The sequence below is a fragment of the Anthonomus grandis genome, unplaced genomic scaffold, assembly GCF_022605725.1.
Source record: "Anthonomus grandis grandis unplaced genomic scaffold, icAntGran1.3 ctg00000572.1, whole genome shotgun sequence".
NCBI classification, from domain to species: Eukaryota; Metazoa; Arthropoda; class Insecta; order Coleoptera; family Curculionidae; genus Anthonomus; species Anthonomus grandis.
The window spans coordinates 1,570-26,158 of NW_026088541.1; the positions used below are offsets into that span (position 1 = coordinate 1,570).

At 32.3% G+C, this 24,589-nt stretch overlaps 1 protein-coding gene across 1 annotated transcript; it reads right to left on the reverse strand.

Moving 5' to 3' along the window:
* Positions 1-445: 445 nt before the first annotated feature.
* On the reverse strand, positions 446-12,237 carry LOC126749726 (probable tRNA (uracil-O(2)-)-methyltransferase). The gene is made up of 5 exons (XM_050459412.1): positions 12,052-12,237; positions 11,010-11,102; positions 8,849-9,572; positions 7,965-8,198; positions 446-1,281 (listed from the first exon to the last, which is right to left on the reverse strand). Exons 3-5 carry the CDS (start codon positions 9,554-9,556, stop codon positions 487-489), a joined length of 1,737 nt encoding a protein of 578 aa, XP_050315369.1. The 5' UTR covers positions 9,557-9,572; positions 11,010-11,102; positions 12,052-12,237; the 3' UTR covers positions 446-486.
* Between the last annotated feature and the right edge of the window lie 12,352 nt (positions 12,238-24,589).

Here is a 24,589-nt window from a genome sequence, read left to right on the forward strand (position 1 = left end):
AATACATTGGGAATGATGGATCCATAAACGAATTTTTTTTTGGGTACCATCAAACGGAGCGGTACTGTCTCAAAGTCAAAAATTCGTAAAAAAACGGGTCAAATTCCTTTCAGACGCGAGAACTCAAATAAAAAGCCTTTAAAAGACTTTAAATTAAATAATAAAAATATACACCAAGTAGTATATACTTATGTTCATTAGGTGTTCTAAAGGCCGCTATTAACCGAAATGAATCTGTATTAAAATTTAAGCGCCATCTCTACGTAAATCATCGATACATGTATAATTTAAATGAGGACTCTGTAATAGTAAATAGAATGTTTTACAAAGCAATAACACATGGCGCACATTTGACCAAATTTAAAAAAAAGAATCTGCCCTAATTAATATGAAGCGTTAATAGACGGCAAATCTAGCCTGATTAGGGTAATTTATAAAAAAGACGTTATTCATGTAAGGCTTTTTAATGTATTAAAACTAAGTTATTTATTCATGTTTATAACCACACTCGCTACTGTCATAAAAACAACCGTCAGGATGATTTTTCAAGAACCAACAAGGTTTATCTTTATACTTTTCGGTTTCCTTTATGCAACAAGGCTGCTGCAAACTAATTATTCCATTCAGCACCTTAAAAATATACCGATGGTTTTTTAAAAGTGTTTGAAGGCCGCCGCACTCTTGTTTGAGCTGTTTTAAAATGTTTGAGGGTATTTCCTTTATGAGTTCCGATATTCTGACTTGGGTTCCTTGATTCCATTTAGTACCATCGGGTTTCTCTACATGACGCTCTTCTTGGAGGAGTTTTTCTACGCAGATTTGCACTATTTCCTTTATAAGAGATCGATCGAGTTTGGTGCAATTACGCACTTTCTCCGTATCGGATCTTTGTACGAAGTTTTCAGCAGTTTTCTGTTCGACCAGCTCAGTAATCTCTTTTAAAATTTGCTGCTTATTCATAGTAGTTTTTGTAGTAGTTTCTCTTCCCACCAAACAGGTCCGTTTCGTGGAAGGGATTCGCAACTTATCGATCTCAGTGAAAAATCCGCATTTTTCGGAAACTTCTTCGATGTAGTCCAGATAGTCCGCGTAGGCGCTCACCGACGTATTTCTCCGAATGAACTTTTGCCCGTTGAAGTCGTATGGGCAACAAGGAAGAACGAAAAAATTCGAATTACTTTTTAGGGCCAGCACTGGAATCCAGGGGGTTAATTCGTCGGAATGGTTGCCCAGGATCCAACTGGTATCTGGAAAGGTTGAATTAGGGCCTATTGTACCCACCTAAAAATAGAATATTATCTTAGGAAACTAGAGAACACAGATAAGGTTTTCAAAATAGGAAATTGAATATTTTACAACTGATTGGAAAAATTCTTATTTTTTTCGTAATATTCACGAATTATAAAGTAATTTCCATAATTAATTAAATTTTGCTGGTTGCTATTTAATGATTTTTAATTGATTCAAATAATTTTCAATTTAATTTAATAATTACATGATTTCTTTTTTACATGATTTAATAATTTCATGATTCTATTAATTCTTTAAAAAAAGTTATTATTTCCAATAATTTGTTGTTTTTTTTTTTTGAAATCTATAAAACGTTAGGTAATATCAATGAATTCACAGAATTGATGGTCAAATGATTTCATTTTTAGCAGTTTTCAAGTGATTTACAGTTGATTCCCATATTTCTTACAATTGACTACGTTTACAATTGATTAAAAAATCTTCATATGTTCACTTATTCTACATCGGTAAAACTTGTCACGCTAAAATGATGTTTACGTACGTTACTGGATAAATTACGTAAGAAAAACACAATATGCAGATGATCCAGATTGTAAAAAAAAATTGGGACATTAATATATTTAACTGGAAAACTTAGTATTCTACCCATTTGTTGACTGATACCCCCTTCTTAGTCTGAGATATGACAAAATGATAGTTTTCTCATGTCAAATAATGTATATATAGGATAACCCCTTATAACACACAAACGAGCCAAAAACATTCGCTTAAGATAATAGAAACATGCCAGCAATGACCCCATTTCTTAACAAATGTACCAGAAAAGTCTCTGGCAGTTGTTCAACGTCTAAATGTTTCTGCGACATTTTAGAATGTCATTTCTCATACTACTTGCTGTGGAAATGTTTCATTTAAAACATTTACAGCAATATTTTCGATTAAGGTCTTACTAACATAAAAATCGATATTTAGTTGATACCATTAAATATATTTTTTTGTACATACATTTATAATGTAACACTTAACAAAAATTACGCCATTTTACATAAATATATTTTTCATTATAAAACTGGAATATAAGAAAGTGTTCCTGCAGAAGGAAATGGCGAATTTTAAGCCCCTAGAACTACTTTCATTCAAAATTAAACGACAGGAAATTGAAATCTATTACTATATCTAATCTATACTCCATTGAAATCTATATTTAATACTTCTATTCTATATTCTCCTGACATTAAACCGTATCAACAGTATTAGAACAGGTTTGCACCACCTTGAAACAATCACTTGAAAGCGGTCATTAGGTTGGAGAAAACGGTCACTGCAGCCAGTGCTGCCAACGTAAATCTGGTGTTTTTTGGTTTCTCACTAATAATTAAATGATAACTATGTCATTTCGAGGGCGGTTAATTTAAATACATAACTTCAGGATAGTTTGCAAAATGTTTGGCGTGATTTAAATGAAATGTTTATTTATTTATTTATTGTTCAACAGTACAAAACCATTTACAAAACAAAGCTAGCATACCAAGTAACAGATATAAAATATGAAAAAAAAAACTGAAAAATACAATATGTGTTTAAGCTATAAGACCTACACATCTAATTTAAATAAGGGGGGCGAAAATTTCCCTAGTGAAAATACCTACTTGTCTAAGAGAACAGTTATGTATATCGCACAAAGCAGAAATGCTGTTAAAATTTGTGGTTATAATAAAAATTGGTGACTTCTCACCAATGTTAGTTCTCGAATGAGGACTTGAGAGTTACATCTTGGTTTAACATTGATAAAAGATGGGGCGAATCAATAAGATTGTGAGTAAGCTTATATACAAAGTTATTAGAAACAAGCATCCTTCTAAAATTAAGAGAATCGATATTAAACTAAGATAGTAAAAGAGCATTATTAAATCCTCTTTGAAGATAGACACCAGTTTCCTGCAAATGCAAAAAATTGAGGAATTTTCTTTGAACATTCTCTAGAGTCATAACATGAATCTGATATATTGGATACCACACTAAGTAGCAATATTCAAGTTTGAACTTGATCGAACTAGTGAGTAAAAAAGTGTTTTAAGAGATGTAATATTAGTGAATTGTTTTCAGTTTATCATTATGAAACCTAAAACTCTATTTGCGGATGAAAGGACTGACTGAGTGTGGGGAATAAATGTCAGTTGGGTATCAAATGTAACCCCCAAATCATGTATATTTTCACAATGCTCTATTTCTTCAGAACTGATACTGTATACGTAATTTAATGGTTTACGTTTCCGAGTAAATGTCACTACTTTACATTTAGATATATTTACTTTAAGTTTATTCTTTAAACACCAGGTGTGTAAAATATTAAGTTGATGTTGGAGAAATACACAGTCGTCAATACTATTGATTCTGCTATATATTTTCAAATCGTCGGCAAACATCAGTAAGTTTTCAGAAGGCGCGGGAAAGGTCATTGATGAAAAGTAAGAACAGTAAAGGCCCCAAATTCGATCCTTGAGGCACCCCAGATGAAGCCAAATACAACTCAGACTTGAAGCCGTTATAAGAAACAAATTGTTGCCTTGAAGTAAGATATGATCTAAAAAAAGAGACAAGTGATGGACTAAATCCAAAAGAGCATAGTTTTTTAAGTACAGTAAAATGATCAATGCAGTCAAAAGGCTTTGAGAAGTCTGTGTAAACTACATCAGTCTGGCCGACGTCATCAATAGCATCACTTAAAAATTGAGTAAATTGAAGCAGATTAGACATTGTAGAACGTTGGGGCATAAATCCATGTTGCTGAGTGGCGATGAGTCTATGAACTGCTGGAAACATACGGTTGTATATGACTTTCTCAAAGACCTTTCCAAAACTACTGAGAATCGCAATTGGTCTGTAATTGGCAATATTAGAAGCATCCCCCTTTTTCAATATCAGACATACCCTAGCCAGTTTCCAGCATGACGGAAATGTGCATGTCTTTAAGGCCAAATTAAAAAGATACTTAAGAGGCTCAGAGAAAACAGCACTACAATCATTTAGTAGAAAACAGGGAATAAGATCATGGCCCAAACTAGACTTACTCTTCATATTTTTCAAAGTTTGCTCAATTTCCAACTCAGAAATATCATCTATATGCACACAGAGATTTGAAACTACATGGTTATCATTTGGATTGAATAACAGATGGTCAGTTTCATCATTGTTTGTAGAGGTATAAACACTTTGGAAATAGGACGCAAATGCATTTACTATGTGATACGGTTCCTCATACACTCCGTTATGGTCATGCATTCTACCTGGTATTCTTGAACAACCCTTCTTTCTCTGTATATATGATCAGAATAAAGCAGGATTAGTAGATATACTATTTTGAATTTCATTTATATAAGATGCATAACAAGTATTTATCTGTGATTTAACAACAGTTCTAAATCTTTTAAATTCAGTAAAGTGGTAGTTACTACCTGAATTTTTAAATGCCTTGTGATATTTTGCTTTAAGTTTTATATTGTGTTTAAGTTCAGTAGAATACCAGGATGGAAACCAGCTCTTCTTTTTATTAATTTTAAATAAAGGAACATGCAAATCAAGCAGTTGGTAAAGCCTATCATAAAATAGTTGACAGGCCAAATTAATGTTATTTAAATTATTTAGAAACAACCAGTCTACATTATACAAAGATGTATAAAGACCTGGAAAATCAGCTCTCTTAAAGTTATATGACTTACATAAATTATTTGTTGTAAAATTGGATAGTTTAGCTACTTGTCAATCTGATATTGAATTGATCAAGATATTGAAAGTGCGGGATGATAATTATCCTCAACCAACAAAGGTGCAGTGTCATGAGATACAATCTCGGATATGTTTGTGAATATGAGATCCAACTTACGGTTATTTATGTTTAATATTGAATTGAGCTGCGTAATACTGCAAAATATTTTAGGTTATGAGCTTTACTGTCAGGTCGTTCAGATTCATAAAATGGTATATTAAAATCTCCCATTACCAGGACATTTTTGCAGTCATTTACCATGTGCGAAAACAGATCCAGAAATTGTTCAAAGACTAAACTTGAAAGTTGAGGTGGAATATAAGTCACAAAAATGTGTACTATAAGATGATCGTTGATATAACATTTACAACCTACTAAATCAATTAAAGCAGACACTATCAACAGGTTACTAACATCAATAATTACGGTTCTCAGGTGCGCCTCCACCTCTAGTTAGGCCTAACTCATCAAATCGTCTATCACATCTGAACACATTATAACAGACAGGTATAATTTCATAATTATTGATGTCGTCAAACAACCAAGTTTCAACTAAGCGAATGACATCAAATTCAGCCACAGTTAATTGGGAATATAAATAATTCATTTTTCCCCGGAGACCCCGAACATTCTGGAAATAAACCATCTTTGACACCATCAATGCTGGGCCTTGATTGGATGTCATTGCAATTTGATCCATTTAACCCATATTGGCGTTAAATACCCCTATCTATATTTATAAAAAATTGCCCCCCTCTTGTTGACCTAGTTCTATATTTATACTATCTAAGAAGTCCTTATGTTTTTTAAAGTCAAACCTATTCACGCCTGCAAATTTTGGCCAGAAGGAACTTTCGTACATAAGGTCTTTTTTTTCTAAGGGTGCAATTACTAAAAAGTTTTTAAGTCTATGTTCCTCAGTGGGAATTTCTTTCACAAATATGTTATCAAACCCGTTTTTTTTACGAATATAATTTATAATTATTTCTTCCGTGGCGGCTCGTTTCACCCTATTTGTAGAGAGCCAAAGTTTGCGGTCTCCACCCTCAAAATGTTGGTCCTGCTCACCTGTGCCTAAGTTTTTCCATAGTTCTTTTGCGCCTCTGGACTAGATGAAAATCATTGTTGCTTTCCGTTTCCTGGTCTCCCACGGTCATAATTTTTGCATAAATGGCATAAATGTTGTGGTAAAGGGAACGTAGTATATAATATTTTTATTTATAATTTGTCACTTAGTCAAAAACTGGATATTTAAATATCAAATGTTTGAAAGATTTGTATGTTTTGTTAGTATTCTAGTATAATATAACTGATAGCTATTTTACTATTTAAGCAATTATGGTTTTTATGAATGAAAAAAGCAAGATATGATTAAAATTTATTATAAATGTAATGTGAACATTTACAAACTGTGGCATTTTTAGCAGAAATTATTATTATTTCAAAAAATTGATCTTTTTTTAAGGTTTTTTAATAAGTTTTTCTTTTCAGTATTTTCCTAGCATTCTTGTATTATTCCAGGAATTTGGAATCAAATCCTGTTTTATTCCTGGATTTTAGGGTCATTTTCCACGTCTCCAAAGTATTTTAAATAATTTATCTTTTAATTTTAATGTTCTAAAATATTTTTTTGTTTTCAATTTCTAATTTCAGAATTTTTGGAAGTTTTAGCATTTTCCAGATTTTTTTGAGTATTTTCATGATATTCTAGGCATTTGGATTAAATCTTGTTTTATTCCAGGACTTTGAGTCAATTATCACGTCTTCCAAGGATTTCAAATAAATTTTCTAATTTTAGTTTTCAATTTTTAATTTCAGAATTTTCCAAATTATTAAAATTATATTTTTTATAATGTTTTTATAATATTCGAGGCTGTTGGAGTAAAATGTAGGATCTATTCCAGGACTTTGGAATCATTTTCCACGTCTTCCAGGTATTTTAAATCACTTTTCTGTTAATTTGAATGCTTTAAAATAGGTTTTGGTTTTCAATTTCAGAGCTTTTTAAATTTTTGAAGCAACTTTTAACAATTTCCACACATTTTGAGTATTTTCGTATTATTTCAGACATTTGTAATAAATTTTTGTTTCATTCCAAGATTTTCAGGTAATTTTTCCCTATCTTGCATATTTTTGGATTGTCTTAAAGTTTTCCAGGTTACTGAAGTATTAAAATAAAGTTTTGTTAAATAAGGTTTTCAGAATCAGTTTTTCTATTTTCCAGACGCCCGGAGTGATATATTATGACTTCCAGACATTAAACGGAATTCTGTAGGTTTTCCAGAAAACTGCTGACATTTGAAGGAAATTTTTACGCCTTCCAGGGATTTCAATAATTTTTCTTAAATTTTCCAGGGATTTTGCGTAATTTTCTGTCTTCCATTGTAAAATAAAATGAAAAATGACTTCAAATAATCAGGATGTAACTGTGAAGTAATATGTGCACCACACTTGTCTAAAAACACCATGTTTTTGAAGGTGGTAGACAATGGTACAGTGAAAACATATTGTCGAACTTGCATTGTCTTATTTAATGTAACACGACGTTTCGGTTGGTAAGTATCTCCAACCGTTATCAAGTGTAAACTCTTATAGATAGAGATACTTACCAACCGAAACGTCGTGTTACATTAAATAAGACAATGCAAGTTCGACAAGATGTTAAAAACACCATCATGTGGCATAAAAAAAGTCATGTAGCAAATGTGTAAATTATTTTAAAATCGGATAAGAAATAAACTCACAGTTATACCGTGCAAAAATCAATTAGTAAAATGTTTCTAGAACATCATAACATGAGCATCATACCAGCAATGGTTTCACGAAAATCATCGCCAGACTGTAGGATAAATATCCGAAACAGTGGTTCATAAATGCCATGTTTCTGGCATGTCCTGTGTTACCTGGGGCACCATTAAAACATTGATAGAACTACCCTAGAACCTACCTCTAACTTCGTAGTTGGTGGATAAATGCCCCAAATAGGTCGTCTCCTGACGTCAACTCCATAGCCTCGATAACCCTCCTGATTCAATAAATACACCAAAAGACCATTACCGCACCCACAATCGATAAAACTAACATCCCGATCCTCCTTCCATAAACAAATCAAATAGCTCGCTATCGCTATATCTTCGAAGACGTACTTTTGCGGATCTGTACCAGACTTTGAAGGCCATTTCTAAATATGAAATAAATGACCTTTTATAGGAAATATATTAGTTGATTCATAAAAGTAGGTTTATCTTACCACGTTTCTGTGACACATGCCATCCACATCTGAAGAAGTGGATGGTACTTGTTCTTGAGCTGTGCTGTAGAGGACATGCAGATCTGAAGAAGACACATCAGTGTCCTTTAGGTGTAGCCCAAGAAATTGATGAGACACGCTGATGAGATCTTTAGATTATTACTTCTTTGGCAATTAGTCATAACTTCTTCTTCTTCTTACTACTTCTTCAGCGTTACACCATCACTTCTTCGGCTACACCTAAAGGACACTTCTGCCGACGACATGTGTCTTCTTCAAATCTGCATGACCTCTACAGCACAGCTCAAGAACAAGTACCATCCACTTCTTCAGATGTGGATGGCATGTGCCATAGAAACGTGGTAAGATAACTACTCATAAAGAGATATTCTAAGCTTTATTTGGTAACAGTGCGAGAATAGCCTTATTATCAGACAGATGTTTTAAAACATAAACTAAAGCATATAGAGAACCGAAAAAGTAAACTATTCTAAATTGACACAAAACTAGACTTTGATTAAGAGTGAGCAAAATTCTCCATAGAACTAATCTCCTCCTTAACAACCTCATTTCCAACTTACCTTAACAAGATCATTTCCATAAAGCTCCTTCAGCCTATTATAAGTCAAACAATATTCGTCAGCCTTAACAAGTGATAAACTTGGCACAATTCTCTTATTATCGCAATCGTCACTGTCCACCCATTTCAATAATTTCGTGAATAACTTGTCTGCCAACCACTCTGCTTGTGCCGTATCAGCGTCCTCAAATGACCCCACGTTTATTTTTAAAATTCCATTATCTGCCAATTCTATCTGATAAGGGAACGGGGGTGCAATAAAGTGTTTCTGCGTATCAGAAACCGCTAGACAAGTAACTTTACATCTCTCCTTGTCTAATAACACGATTTCCATAGCTTTTGGGTGATTCCTTGCTCTCGGATATAAAACCCTTAGGGAAATAAACTGGCCATTTCTCAACACCTTAAACTGATCCAGAGTGATACTGGTAAGCTTAAGGGTTTGATCATAAGGCTCCAATAAAGATTTCAAAAATGCCTCGTTAACTGTTTCTATACTCGAAAGCCTCCTCAGGTGATATAGTAAAGTTGATCTATTAAGCCGCTCAAGTAAGTTGGATTTAAAGCAAACCTCACATAGTAAAGCCTGTGATACAGCGGTGATTTTGCGATTCACTAAGTTGGGTCTGTTGTGATAGAGAAGGACCGCATCCCAGAATTTATCTTGGGGGATGCATGTGGAACTTGTTGCTAATGGTATTTGGAACATGTTATTGTTTCAGGTACTAAAAAAATAAATATATTAGTAGTAAAGTAGTTCGTTTATATATTTAAGGTGCTCGAAACTAACTTTTAAAAGTAAAAAGTTATCTCTAAGAGAATTTTACTACAGTACCTCGATAGCATGGATCATTCAGGGAATATGCTTAAATGTGCCAAACATTAATTAGAAATATTCATGAAATGTTTGGTATTCACAAGGAATGTTTTGGTGCTGTTAATGCATTTTCTAGAATAAATACATAGAGGTAAAAGAGTGCCTGATGGTAAAAATGTAATTCTGGGATAAGGATTTGGGTAATTACAAGCAATAATAAGCTGTATACCAAATTATCTTTAGTTGTTCATAACAATAAATTATCATAGGAATACTCTTACAGGTATAGAAGAAGAACATTTATTTCCCAATTTTAGGATGTAAGAACGATTGTTTGACCTCAAAAACTTCCCTACTTAAAGAGTATTTTGTCAACCAAGAGCCACTTTATGTGCACAGAAATATATGAGCCGCTCAAAGGAAAAGTGGTATATGTCAGTATTTTTTAATTTTTGAGTTATATCATTAATTATGTTTCTACTGGTCTAATATATTCAGTCAAAAACTGGTATAAGTTAAAATTTTAACTTAGCTAAGATAAGAGCTTCCTCTCAACATAATGGATTCGTTCGCTGTAATAGTGGTATAAGTCAAGGCACCACGCTGTTCCGATGTCGCGCCGGGTCCTATTAAACTCGCTTTTTCTTGTTTACTCAGGTTTTTTTAGTGTTATGGTACATAGTGTGTAGATCAGTTATTGTAGCAGCTAAGAAAAAAGATATGATAGTACTTCTTTAGTGGATTCCCTTGATTCAGCATCAGTTCTTCTTGGACAAAAGAAGATGCTGTTGACAGTGGTCCATTATCCGATTTTGATGAAGATTAATTTGTTTAATAACTTGTTCTTACTCTCCTTACCGTAAATTTAGTATGTAAGATAAGTAGTAGTAATGTTTTGCTCTTCAAGCTCTATATTTTTTGAACACTTTTATTAGTAATAGATATCATAGTAAACATACTACAGCTATTATTTTTCTTTGGTTCATCAGTTTTGTGAAATTTGGTTAACTTTTACGAGGAAAAGTGATATAACTCTCCAAGTTATACCACTTTTCCTCTATGTTTTTGAAAAAAACTTACTGGAAGAATGACATTGGGCGGCAAAAATGTAATTAGTAAAAATGTTTACCATATGAAATTTTAGTACAGGGTTATTATAAATATGTACAAAAAAGTAAAGAATATGTTACTGTGATTTTTTAATTCATCCAGATGCAAAATATCAATTTTCTACTTTAAGGGAGTTAGACCACTTTTCCGCTGAACAGCTCATATGTCTAAGGACGGTTTAGGTTGATGATGCAAAACTATTAATAAAATGGAAGCTGTAATTCTCATTGCTTACCTTTTTTAAAATCCAATCACAATCTTCGTAAGATCTCTGGATTATCTGCTTAACTCTTTCTTTATCTGGTTCACTAATGTGCTGAATAAATCCCTAAAATATTAAATAATGGTGGAATAAAGAAATCTTGTAGATTAGATAGAAAAATAGGATCTAGAAGTATTTGATGGTTATAATTTAATTATTGTCCGCTTACCAAACCAACTGCATATATTTTTGTTGGTTATTGTTTTTCTTGTGTAAACATAATTATATTAATGTATTAATTATTTGGCTGAGCACATTTTGCAGTTAGTAGTTCAGTTAAGACTATGTGACTTATTTTTAATTCTTGGGTCTGTAAAAATTGTATAATGGACTTGATCCGTGAATAAATTAAATAAATACATTTTGAGCCATGGATTTAAAGTGAAAAATACAAGTACGCACTCTGTATTTTTCACTTTTAATTATTTGTTTTAAACCACCGAACCTTGAGGCTAGGAATTGAAGTTTTGGGAATTTCCTTATTGCATTTTAAGAGTTTTATTAAGAATTTGTAGGATTTTGATTTTTTGAAATAATTTTGCTTCATGATTAGCAATTTGAAGTACATGTGATCATTGTAATAAATAAATAGAGTCATTTGGAGCATGAACATTTCCATTACACCTAGATGTAATTTTTTTTATAGGCTTATAATTACTATGTAAATGAATTTTGTTAATAAATAAATATTGTGCCAATGTAGGATTCCATCTCAAAGACTTCAATAACATTCTCGATAAACTCAAAAATTTCCTTTGCAGTACATTGTTTTCCTCTAAACCCAAATTGAAAGCTATTAAGGATTTATTTCTATTGAGAGTAAGTATGAAGTTGCTTTTTTAAATGCAGAACAGTTTAATCTGTTGCCTAGGGTTAATTTTAATGACATAAAAGATCATAGCAAATCATTAACCATGGCTGTTCTACAACTTTAGGTTTTAGCAACCCAAAATGACAAATTTTTGCCCCACTAGGACATGATTCTCTCCAGCTTTTGGCATATTATTTTGCTCACCTGCTTTATCATAAATCGGTAATGCTCTCTGGGCCCCTTGGGCAACTTTTCACACTGTCTCAATAAGTGTTTATACAGTTTAAGTGCTTCATTCGGAGCACTTTTTGTACACAGGCCTCTAAATAAAGCAGAAAATGTTATTGTGAAGACCATGACTGTATTTTTGAGGTTAGGTTTAGATTGCGAATTTGACAGTTCTTCTCCTGTCAAACTTCTGTCAATTTGAATTATGCTTATATATGCCTAATAAATTCATAAGCAGTAAACTGAAGCTAATACATACAAACATATAAAAACATTTACGTGCATAGTAGTTTATATGTATAATGAAATTATGCTTATATAGATTAGATTGTGCCTATGAAACTGCGCTAGATGTCACCAGTGATGCCGATTGTTGTTATTGGTCACTGACAGTATAAAATAGATACCAAATAAGGAAATGTGACAACGGTGTGGGAGTGGGGGGACTCCCGAGGGCATTGACGTTTGTGGCACAGGTTGTCAATGCTGTCCCAGGTTGTTTTTTTTTTTAAATACCGTCCTACCGTGAAAAATACGAAAATAGTGAGTGACTTTTTCGACGTGTGGTGAAAAATGTGAAATTTTCGTGCTTTCCCGTCCTTTCCCCCTTTAAAAAAAAAGGAGAAAAAAAAAGACTCATGCATTTTCCGTCGTTTTTCGTTGTGTTCATTTCGTTGTGATAAAATGGCTTTGGTGACGATCCAGCGAAGCCCGAGTTCCAGCAGTTCGCCTAGTCAGGTATGATTTATAATAAATTGATCGGATTCCTCAGTTTTTTTATTTTGTGGGAAGTTTCAGTGGTTGAGTCACATTCCTCTGCTGGGCCCTTATGATTGTAGGTATTTACATGTTTAAACATTAAGGGCAAAACATTTTAAATTTTTTTAAAACCTTATCGATTTGTGGTTCAGGTATCACAAAGCAATAATATTTTGGTAATATTTCTATTTACCCAATGATAAGGTTGATCTCTTTGTTTACTTTTATTCTGACTAATTTATTTGAGTTTTATCTACCTAGTAGGGTCTTTTCTTAATCAGGAGCTTATAGTTTTTAGCTTTATTTAGTCACAAAAACTTTATAAATTGAATTATTATTCATAGACCTTTCTTTAGTCTATAATGGTTTATTTTTGTCTTTTTTTCCTTGAATGCCCTCCAGGCAAGTATTGATTATTGCCCTGTTTACCATTAGGGGTATAGGAATGCGGTTGCGGTATCGATAGTTGAAAAATGAACGGTATTTGTAAAATATTGAATTTTTCCTGAATTTTTTGGTTGTCTTAAATATTTCATTAAAACGAAGATTTATAGGCAGCATGTTGAATCGCGGTGTTGTCATTATTGTCAAATATTCTGTCATATTCAAGAATTAAAGAGGGAAAAACTGTAATTTGTTTAATTATACAACCCCTGTATACTCTTGTTATTTAGATTACAATAAAATAAGAAAATTCATGGACACCGTATTGAACTACGAAATTCGCAAGCGTTAGCTAGTTAAATCTGTGGTTATAGCCATACAAAAATTAGAATACTTCTGGCAGCATATTAAACCGCGAAACTTATTTTCAGTAAAGTTTATCGTGAATTCCTTGTATGATTTTTTATGGTTACCTCCTGAATTTCCCAATAAAAAAAAACGCTTGTAGGCAGCATATTGAACCGCGATCTTGACGTTTTATTATTCTGTCATGGTCAATCGGCAGTGACATTTAGCGGAGCTTTACTGGAAATGTCAAGTTTTTTGGGAATTTTCTTTTCAATTTGGTTTTTTTCTCCCTGTTGCTTGTTCTTTGTTTTATCCTTTACATGATTTTCATTGTTTTTATTAAATTTGACAGAAAAAATATAAAACTGAAAGTAGGGATCATATGGTACAATTACTTCAAATAGGCACCAAATTCAAATTAACAAGCCCTTTCTAGACAACTTGACTTTTCTCTTTATATCTATGATGGTAGCATTTCAATTTTTCATGATTTCCTTCTGTGATTTTTTAGGTTATGTCTTAAATATTCCAATAAAATACATAGGCAAACAGATTGGCAGCATATTGAACCACTTTGTGGTCATAGAGTGTAATTTCAATACTCAAGATGTATCATGATTTATATTTATATACGAATGAATTTTTATAAAATTAGTGGTACATGCTATACCCCAGACATGATATAAATACGTCATAATTGACAAAAAAAATTAATTATAAATTTGCATTTGACCTTTATAACTAAGAAAATCCGGACATCAATAGCCCCTGTAATAGTAATTCATATGAAAATAGTCAATATACTAACATAATAATGTTATCCATTGTTCTTGTGCGTGGACGAGGCTTTAATTTTTTGAGGTTATGCCATGAATTTGTCATGAAAATAGAAGAAGCATATTGAACTGCGGTGTTGCGATTAGTACGAAATATTTTGATATGATCAAAAATTATTATTTTTTAAAATACTGGAAGTATCCTGACCGCATATTGAACATCGGTAAGGCCTATGAGCCAACAAATGGGCGATTAACTTTGGTGAAATGTCTAATCAATGACTTCAAAAAAGGCGCCAAATTCAAATGTGTTAAATGAAAATGCCTCTTCTGAAGAACTTGACATATTTCACACGATATCTATCAGTTAAGGAAGGCCTTATGCCCCGTGTATATCGATAATAATTCCCAACTAACCGAATCATAAGAAACATAGACCCACAACAGCTGTTTTCGCCGGGTTTCTGCCGTTCTGCGTCCCTCGTTTCTTCAGTGAGAAACTCGACGTGCGAGAAGAACAAACCGCGTTTAGCGCGAATGCACCATTTAGCGTAAATCCTATTTTTGTTTTTTTTTTTTTAATTATTTTGCCTTAAAACTCCCTTATAAACAATGGGGTCAAAGTCAAGTGCGGTGGTGAATTAATTAATTTTTTTTTTTTTGGGAAAACTTAATTGAAGACTTTTATAATGTTGTACATTTTGCCACCCCTTAACCACTTGATTTGCTCAAATGGGAACGGTGGCTCCCAGAAGGTGGACAGCAACCCTGGAAGTTGGAAAAATAATAATAATAACACGTCCAGGCCACCTAAAGTGCGATTAAGGAATTTGCAAATTGTTCCTAGGACGGATAATGTGAGTGGATTTCTTTTATCTTCAATGAGAAACCCTGAGTAACTAATTTTAAGAGATATGATGTAACCTACACGTGAAACTTCCCTAGGACCCTTTTTGTAGATATAAGCAGTTCTTTTTATCATTTTAAATATATATTTATGTCTCTTGATTGTTTTTAGTCAAAAAAGGGACGATATTAAACTACTCATATCTCAAAACATTGTTTTTACAAAGTATGGCATTATGTGACCCATTAAATAACATGCAATTTCACGTGGAATCTAAAAATTTGTTAATATACAGGGTATTTCCTTAAAAATACCAAATCGTCAATATTTATTATTTATGCATTTTTAAAAAGCTATTAAACCCCATTAAGTTACCTTGGAAAAATAATTGTGATCTATGGAGTCTGCCAGTAAATTTACATCAGAGCTATCCTTGTTCCAATCAATAGCAAGCAGCTTTTCCTGCAGATAATTGCGGTATGGACAGGTGGCCTTTCTTACTGGTTAAATAAAATAGATATAATTGAGTGGTCAGATGTACCTTATATGTCAATTGCTTATCATTTGTAATAATAAAATCTATTAGAATTTATTATTACAAATGATAAGAAGATGGCTTGTATGAACTATTCTGGTAGGCTCTTTCACTATTTGTGTAAATCCTTTTGAATATATAAGATTTTTTATTATATTGCCATAAAAGGTGTGTTTAAGTAGATCAAAATTAAAATCACCAACAATAATGTTAGTATCATTAAAACTGCTTGCTTCATCTAAATATTCTTCAAGGAAGTCTAAAAAATTGGCGTCATATTTGTTTGGTGGATGATACAACATTGAACTCAAATACTTAATATTAACACAGACAATTCCAAGGACAATAACCAGATACAAGAATTAACAAAAAGGACACTTTTCCTTTTATATCTAATATCAGATCTTATCAAAGCCATAACTCCTCCTGTTACACTGTTCTAACTTGTACCCATCTATGTCCAGCTCGCATGGTTCGACATCAGGTGAGTCTCGCTCAAAAAAAAAAAAAAACTTTAGGCCTCCTCCAATCGTTAACCAGCAAAATAATATTCAAATAACCTTGACAATTAAAATAAATAATGTTGGAGTTTAGTACAATTTTATTTTATGTACTTACTACGTTGAATTTCTTCTATTCTCTTGTAGGATTCACATCCCATGAAACATGATTTACATTTAAGTTGAGACCATATTTTTCGTTAGACAACACACAATTTACACATTAATTTAACAAAATTCACATTACATTCTTTAACATCGTGGTTTCCACAATACTTTGCACATACTTTGTTCTCTTTACAATGACCATATCGACAACATACAGGGTGTCCATTTATAAACTGACACATTTTAACTGCTTATAAGTCGAGAACGAAAAATGACAACAATGTGCGGTTTTCACAGAACTTTATCAATATTTTTTAGGTTTTTTTTGACAGTGTTGCCAAGTTTCAAAATTTACCTGAAATAGGAGGAAAAAAGTTGATGATTTTCAAAGGCCGATTTCTTAAAAATTTTAAATGTAACACCCTTTACTTTTTAATTTCCATGAAAGGCTGTTAAATTCTCTTTCCGAAAATGTATAAATTGTCTTTAATTCATTATTTTTTTTTACAGAGCCAATTTTAGTAAATGACACTTTTTTGAAAATTTTCCTACAATAAATACCTATTAAATAACATTCTCGGTATCAAGTAACAACAATAACAATTGTAGCTTGTCAAGGAGACTGTGAGTTACACAATTTTTTTCTGTGGGCTTCAACTACTGTCAAATCTTTTTAACGTCATTCGTTGGGCAGTCCCAATAATTTGATTTCTATATGTATTTTTGCATTTTTTAAAGATTTTGAAAGGTTTAAATATGTTTACCATCCGGGAAAAGGCACGTTACGTGTTATTATTTAGTGAATGCAGGAGGGAACAGTTAAAAGAAAAGTTCAAACAAGAACAAACTTAAATGCACAAGATAATCTGTTGGATGATATTTTGCTGGTAAAAGAAGTGTTGTCCTTAAACAATAACCAAATATTTATTAGGAAGATAGCTCAAACGACAAATATGTCAAAAAGTAGAGTACATAAAATTCTAAAAATAATTAAGTTTAAACCCTACAAAATTCAAACTTTCCAAAAAATAGAAAATCGCGCCCTTGAAAAAAGATATTTAATATGCGAAACACTACTAGATCTTTTTAGAAATGAGCCGGATACTAATTTAATAATGTCTGATGAGGCAACATTTCACATCAGTGGTCGAGTAAATAAGCATAACTGCCGAATTTGGGAAGATGAAAATCCTCGAGTGTATAACGAATTTGAAGGAGATTCTCCTAAGCTGAACATTTGGTGTGCAGTATCGAAATCTAAAATTTATGGGCCATTTTTTTTTCAATTACAGCGATATGTTGGAAACATTTTTTTATCCTCAACTTCAACAGGATGGAATTTTAGACACGGTCTACTTCCAGCAAGACGGTGCACCACCACACTTCTCCAGGGTCGCAAGGGATTCCTTAGATATTACTTTTGAAAACAGATGGATAGGGCGAGCAGGTCCAATTGAGTGGGCACCTTATTCTCCCGATCTAACCATTCCAGATTTTTGTATATGGGGCAGTGGCGAAGCGTACGAGTAGACAAGGTAGACACTGTCTACCCAAAATTATCCAGTTATTTCTCATTAATTTATTACGTAATTATTTCATGTAATTGTTGAATTCAAATTTAAAAAAAAATAACACAGAATGTAGTCGCTCTCCTTACTATTATTATATAGTATCTAAACGGCTATAATATCTATCTATCTATAATCTAAGGTGCTTGACGCACCAATTAAAATAAAAATGCAGGGCTGACACCCAATTAATGTATACGAGCCCCAGGAAGACACATTGATATTTTTCTTCCGAAATTTGGAGCATTAATCGAACCATATACGCATCAAGCAGGTGACAGAGGTCCAGCCGCATCAGTATTCAGCCTATTACGTAAGCAAAATTTACTCGCGGAAAAGACATTTGAGCTTTTGTCTATCGAAGTCGACCAGCTATTTTATTATGCTCTTGAGGGTTATTGTTTATCGACACGCTTGATCTGGTCGGCCGCAATACATCTTTAGTTTTATTTTTTGATGAAACTGCATTTGGCGCGTGCTATTGTAATTTAATAATTAGTATTTTTATTTTTGGGTGTATAGAAAAGATTTTTTTAGTGGATATTTTAGGGGTTATTTATAAACGACTGTTTGATATTGGTAATTGTATTTTAGTTGGGTTTTTATTCGTCTTTAATTAATTTTAAAGTAATGGATATTATGGATTTATAAGTTATGGTTACACCTATGTTGTGTTTTTTTTTGTAAGTAGTATTTATTTTTATCTATCAATTTTTTTATGCTAGTAGTAATAATTTTTTTTCTTTTTTATATCAGTACATATTTTTCTCTTTGAGTTAATATTTCATGCGCTTTCATTCTCTATTTCATTAAAGTGAATAATATAGAATACACATTTTTTTTCTAATTAACAGTTTTTATTGTTTGTCTACCCGAAAGAAAAGTTCACGCTTCGCCACTGATATGGGGATATGTAAAAGACCGTTGCTACAATCGAACCCCAAGAAATTTGGATGAACTGCGCAACAACATAGTAAACGTTTTCAACCAAATTACACCGCGAATGCTACAAAACGCCTTCGGCAACTTATTTCTCCGTCTACATTTGCGTTCCGAGCAAAATGGGGGTCATATTCAGCAGCTAATTTATTAGTTATAAATTAAAATTAATTTCTTTAATTGTTTGCTGTTAAAATTGTTGTAAATAGTTGTAATTAATTATGATCATGCTAAAGCGATACATAGGCAATTACCAGAAAATGTTCATCAATCACCGAATATGTATTTTAGAAAAATTTTCAAAAAGGTGTCATTTACTAAAATTGGCTCTGTAAAAAAAATAATGAATTTAACACAATTTATACATTTTCGGAAAGGGGATTTAACAGGCTTTCATGTGAAATTGAAAAGTACAGGGTGTTACATTTAATTTTTTTGAGAAATCGGCCTTTGCAAATCAATCATCAATTTTTTTCCTCCTATTTCAGGTAAATTTTGAAACTTGGCAACACTGTCAAAAAAAACTTTAAAAATATTGATGAAGTTCTGTGAAAACCGCACGTTGTTGTCATTTTTCGTTCTCGACTTATAAGCAGTTAAAATGTGTCAGTTTATAAATGGACACCCGGTATTATAAAGCACCTCCGAATTCCATACTCGTTGAAGACTATACAGCGGTTCCATCCGATATTCATTCTTTCTTTTTCGATAAAAACACCATACGTAGTAGCCTCAACTTCTAGGACCATGCTAAATTTTTTGTTTAGAATATTCGATTTCTTTGCAATTTTTATTTCCTTGTTGGGACTATCTTGCACGTTGTTTTGCTTATTTATTTTTGCTACAATCTCATTTTCTGGAAGGGGATTCACTCAGATTCACTTATGCCCACTACTTTAACACGGTGTTCTAACATTTTTGGGATATCCACACTATAAAAATCTCCCATTTTATTCTGAATGTGGGCTTGAATATTGGATACCTCCTTTTCTGTATCACGTTTTAGAATAATTCCTCCATTCTTTGTTGTCTTTCCCGAAGTTAAGCCCGCACCTAAATCAGTAGGATCTACTTTACTTCTTAAGTCTTCTTTTACCTTCTGTACATCTTTTTGAGGACTTTTTTGTTTTACTATCAATACCTTATTGTCGTTTTTTTTGTAACATTGTAGCATACACCCTTTGGCTGTACTGTCACAGCTTGCTTATTTTCTTTTAAACTAGCTATTTCGACTTTAAGGCTACGATTTTCCAACAACAATAAATCTGCTTTTTGGCTTAACTCTTTTGTTTTCTCTACCAGTAGTAACAATGTAGCATTAACATCTACTTCTTGATCTTCCAAGTGACTCCTTTTTCTTGTCTTCGGCTCTTAAGTAATTTAATAAAGGATTTTCACATATATACGCTCATGACGATTGAGGTTATGTAGAGTGGAAATCAGGCTTTCAGTTGTGAAAAATGTATAAATAAACGTCTATTTATATCTAATATATTCACTCCCGATCTGGCATTTAAACGTGCAGAATATAAACTAAATTAGACAAATTTACATAAACAGTTAACGAACTGTATATGTAGGTATTACAAAATAATAAAATCGCCGCGTGTGTAATACATACATTTATATAAATCTTGCCCTCGTCTTTGTGTGTTTACATTAGCATAATCGTTCGCAATATATAGGATTTATTTTGTTCCACAATCCGAGATTAATATGTAATTTAATATTGCCGGGCAGGTGTGTGTGTGTATCCACCTAGATTTTCTCCGGTTTTTTTCCATTCATTTCTCTCAGTGGGAATAATTTATGTTAATTTATAAGGCGAGTCAAAAGACCCTAGAACCGGCACTTCTATTAACTTGACTAATTTTTTCAAATTTATATTTATTTACAAGAAATATAAAAATAATCGATCAAGCGATTTTTTGAACGTACTTTTAAAACAGATGATGATGGTGCGACGAAAATATCTATACCCGTACATTTTGCAACTGAAACATAAAGTAAAGGTAAATGGGGCCCGATACACACCGGACGCACCTGTTCACGGTGCTTCACGGTCATACCGTGCTCGCCATTTAGGTATTCCCATTATGGTGGAAAATTTACAATTCCACAGTGAAAAATAATGATAACGTTGCCCCGTGTTCCTTTGTGATTACGTCAAACGATTGCGAAATCGATTTTGTCCGATTACGGCACGGTATTAAAGTGAAATAACTCTTCGGAATAAAGATTGAATATGAGCAGCAGCAGAGATAAATGGCAGCTCTTGAACCATGAAGCAAGAAAATGTTGATTCAGATGTCACAGATCAATGCAAATCTTGTTATTTTAAATGGAACGCCCTGTATATTCACACATTTAATTGTGCTTGGATTTACATGTAATTTGATGGGTTCATTTGTCATACTTTGGTCGAAGAGTTTTCAAGATATGGCTAATTGAAAATAGTCACTTTTTTGCCTTCCAGGGTCAACATAGGTTTTCACTTTTCGGTACTAATTTTTCAAGATCTATTTTCACATTTGATCATCATTTTGATCTTTTTCCTTAATAAAATGCGTATCCAACAAATATATATTTTTTAAAATTTAATTCTCGAAATATAATAACCTCAAACTAGTCAAATTTATAGTAAGATGTTAACAAGACATGCCTCAATATATTGTTTTGATTCAAAGGAAACTGAATGGTTGACTTAGATAACTTAGATCATAAGATTACGACTAAGAAGATCTTTAAAATCTGTCATCCAACAGCCTTTCCAGATAATTTGGTATTCTAACTTCTCTGGAAAAGTCCTTTGCAGTCCTATGATTTACTCCATCTAAGCCAAAACTTTTATTTAATTATTTATCTTTCATCTTCTTAAATGATCTCAAAGATATTAGGCAGGATCTCTCTACAGATATCAGAAAAACTTTTTTTTGATGCAATGATAAGTTTAATATAGATTAAGCCTGTTAAGCACCGCATAGTAGCTCCATCTTATTGGTAATAGCTGGAAAGAGAGTAGAAGTACACAAAAAAAATAAATTCAAACTAGAGGTATTTATTGTAAGATGTTAACAAGACATTCCTCAATATATTTCAATGATTCAAAGGAAACTAAATGGTTGACTTAGATCATAAGTTTACCACTAAGAGGATCTTTAAAATATGCCATTCAGCAGTCTTTCCAGATAATTCGGTGTTCTAGCTTCCCTGGAAAAGTCCTTTGCAGTCGTCTGATTTACTCCGTCTAAGCCAAGACTTTTATTTAATTATTTATCTTTCTTCCTCTTAAATGATCTCAAAGTTATTAGGCAGACATTTCTTTTCAGATTTTAGAAAAACTTTTCCTTGATACAAGGATAAGTTTAATAGAGATTAAGCTTCTTAAACACCGCATAGTAACTCTATCTTATTGGTAATGGCTGGAAAGAGAGTAGAAGTACTCAAAAGAAAATAAACTCAAACTAGGGGTATTTATTGTAAGATGTTAACAAGACATTCCTCAATATATTTCAATGATTCAAAGGAAACTAAATGGTTGACTTAGATCATAAGTTTACCACTAAGAGGATCTTTAAAATATGTCGTCCAACAGTCTTTCCAGATAATTCGGTATTCTAAATTCTCTGGAAAAGTCCTTTGCAGTCGTCTGATTTACTCCATCTAAGCCAAGACTTTTATTTAATTATTTATCTTTCTTCCTCTTAAATGATCTCAAAGATATTAGGCAGGATTTCTCTACAGATATCAGAAAAACTTTTTTTTGATGCAATGATAAGTTTAATATAGATTAAGCCTCTTAAGCACCGCATAGTAACTCTATCTTATTGGTAATAGCTGGAAAGAGAGTAGAAGTACACAAAAAAAAATAAATTCGAACTAGAGGTATTTATTGTACGATGTTAACAAGACATTCCTTAATAAACTGTAATGATTTCAAGGAAATTGAATGGTTGATTAAGATCATATGTTTACCATTAACAAGGTGCTTAAAATACGTCATCCAATAGTCTTTCCAGATAATTCGGTGTTCTAACTTCTCTGGAAAAGTCCTTTACAGTCCTTTGATTTACTTCAACTAAGCCAAGACTTTTATTTAATTATTTATCTTTCATCTTCTTAAATGATCTCAAAGATATTAGGCAGGATTTCTCTACAGATTTTTGAAAACTTTTTCTTGATGCAAGGATAAGTGTAATAGAGATTAAACCTCTTAAACATCGTACAGTAGCTCCATTTTATTAGTAATAGCTGGAAAGAAATTAGAAGTGCTGAAAACGTAATAAATTTATACTAATGACATTTGTAGTAAATTACTAACAAGACATTCCTCAATACGTTCTATTGATTTAAAGAAAACTAAATGGTTGACTTAGATCATAAGTTTACCACTAAGCGGATCTTTAAAATATGTCATCCAACAGTCTTTCCAGATAATTCGGTGTTCTAGCTTCTCTGGAAAAGTCCTTTGCAGTCGTCTGATTTACTCCGTCTAAGCCAAGACTTTTATTGAATTATTTATCTTTCTTCCTCTTGAATCATCTCAAAGATATTAGGCAGGATTTCTCTATAGATTTTAGAAAAACTTTTTTTTGATGCAATGATAAGTTTAATATAGATTAAGCCTCTTAAGCGCCGCATAGTAGCTCCATCTTATTGGTAATAGCTGGAAAGAGAGTAGAAGTACACAAAAAAATAAATTCAAACTAGAGGTATTTATTGTAAGATGTTAACAAGACATTCCTTAATAAACTGTAATGATTCCAAGGAAACTGAATGGTTGATTTAGATCATATGTTTACCATTAACAAGGTGCTTAAAATACGTCATCCAATAGTCTTTCCAGATAATTTGGTATTCTAACTTCTCTGGAAAAGTCCTTTGCAGTCCTCTGATTTACACCATCTAAGCCAAGACTTTTATTTAAATATTTATCTTTTTTCCTCTAAAATGATCTCAAAGATATTAGGCAGACATTTGTCTACAGATTTAAGAAAAATCTTTCCTTAATAAAAATAAATTAAACCTCTTAAACATCGCATAGTAACTCTATCTTGTTGGTAATAGCTGGAAAGAGATTAGAAGTACTCAAAACAGAATAAATTCAAACTAATGACATTTATGGGAAGATGTTAACAAGACATTCCTCAATACATACTATTGATTTAAAAAAAACGAAATGGTTGACTTAGATCATAAGTTTACCACTAAGAGGATCTTTAAAATATGTCATCCAACAGCCTTTCCAGATAATTTGGTATTCTAATTTCTCTGGAAAAGTCCTTTGCAGTCCTATGATTTACTCCATCTAAGCTAAAACTTTTATTTAATTATTTATCTTTCATCTTCTTAAATGATCTCAAAGATATTAGGCAGGATTTCTCTACAGATTTTTGAAAACTTTTTCTTGATGCAAAAATAAGTGTAATAGAGATTAAACCTCTTAAACATCGTATAGTAGCTCCATTTTATTAGTAATAGCTGGAAAGAAAATAGAAGTGCTGAAAACGTAATAAATTTATACTAATGACATTTGTAGTAAATTACTAACAAGACATTCCTCAATACGTTCTATTGATTTAAAGAAAACTAAATGGTTGACTTAGATCATAAGTTTATCACTAAGAGGATCTTTAAAATATGTCATCCAACAGCCTTTCCAGATAATTCGGTGTTCTAGCTTCTCTGGAAAAGTCCTTTGCAGTCGTCTGATTTACTCCGTCTAAGCCAAGACTTTTATTTAATTATTT

Bases quoted from the DNA above. Each gene is read 5' to 3' on its own strand.
- LOC126749726 (XM_050459412.1), bottom strand. From the start codon at position 9,556: ATGTTCCAAATACCATTAGCAACAAGTTCCACATGCATCCCCCAAGAT. The intron at 8,199-8,848 runs GTAAGTTGGAAA...TTTCATATTTAG, and splicing joins ATGGAAATGATCTTGTTAAG to AAATGGCCTTCAAAGTCTGG. The intron at 1,282-7,964 runs GTAGGTTCTAGG...TTCTATTTTTAG, and splicing joins CACCAACTACGAAGTTAGAG to GTGGGTACAATAGGCCCTAA.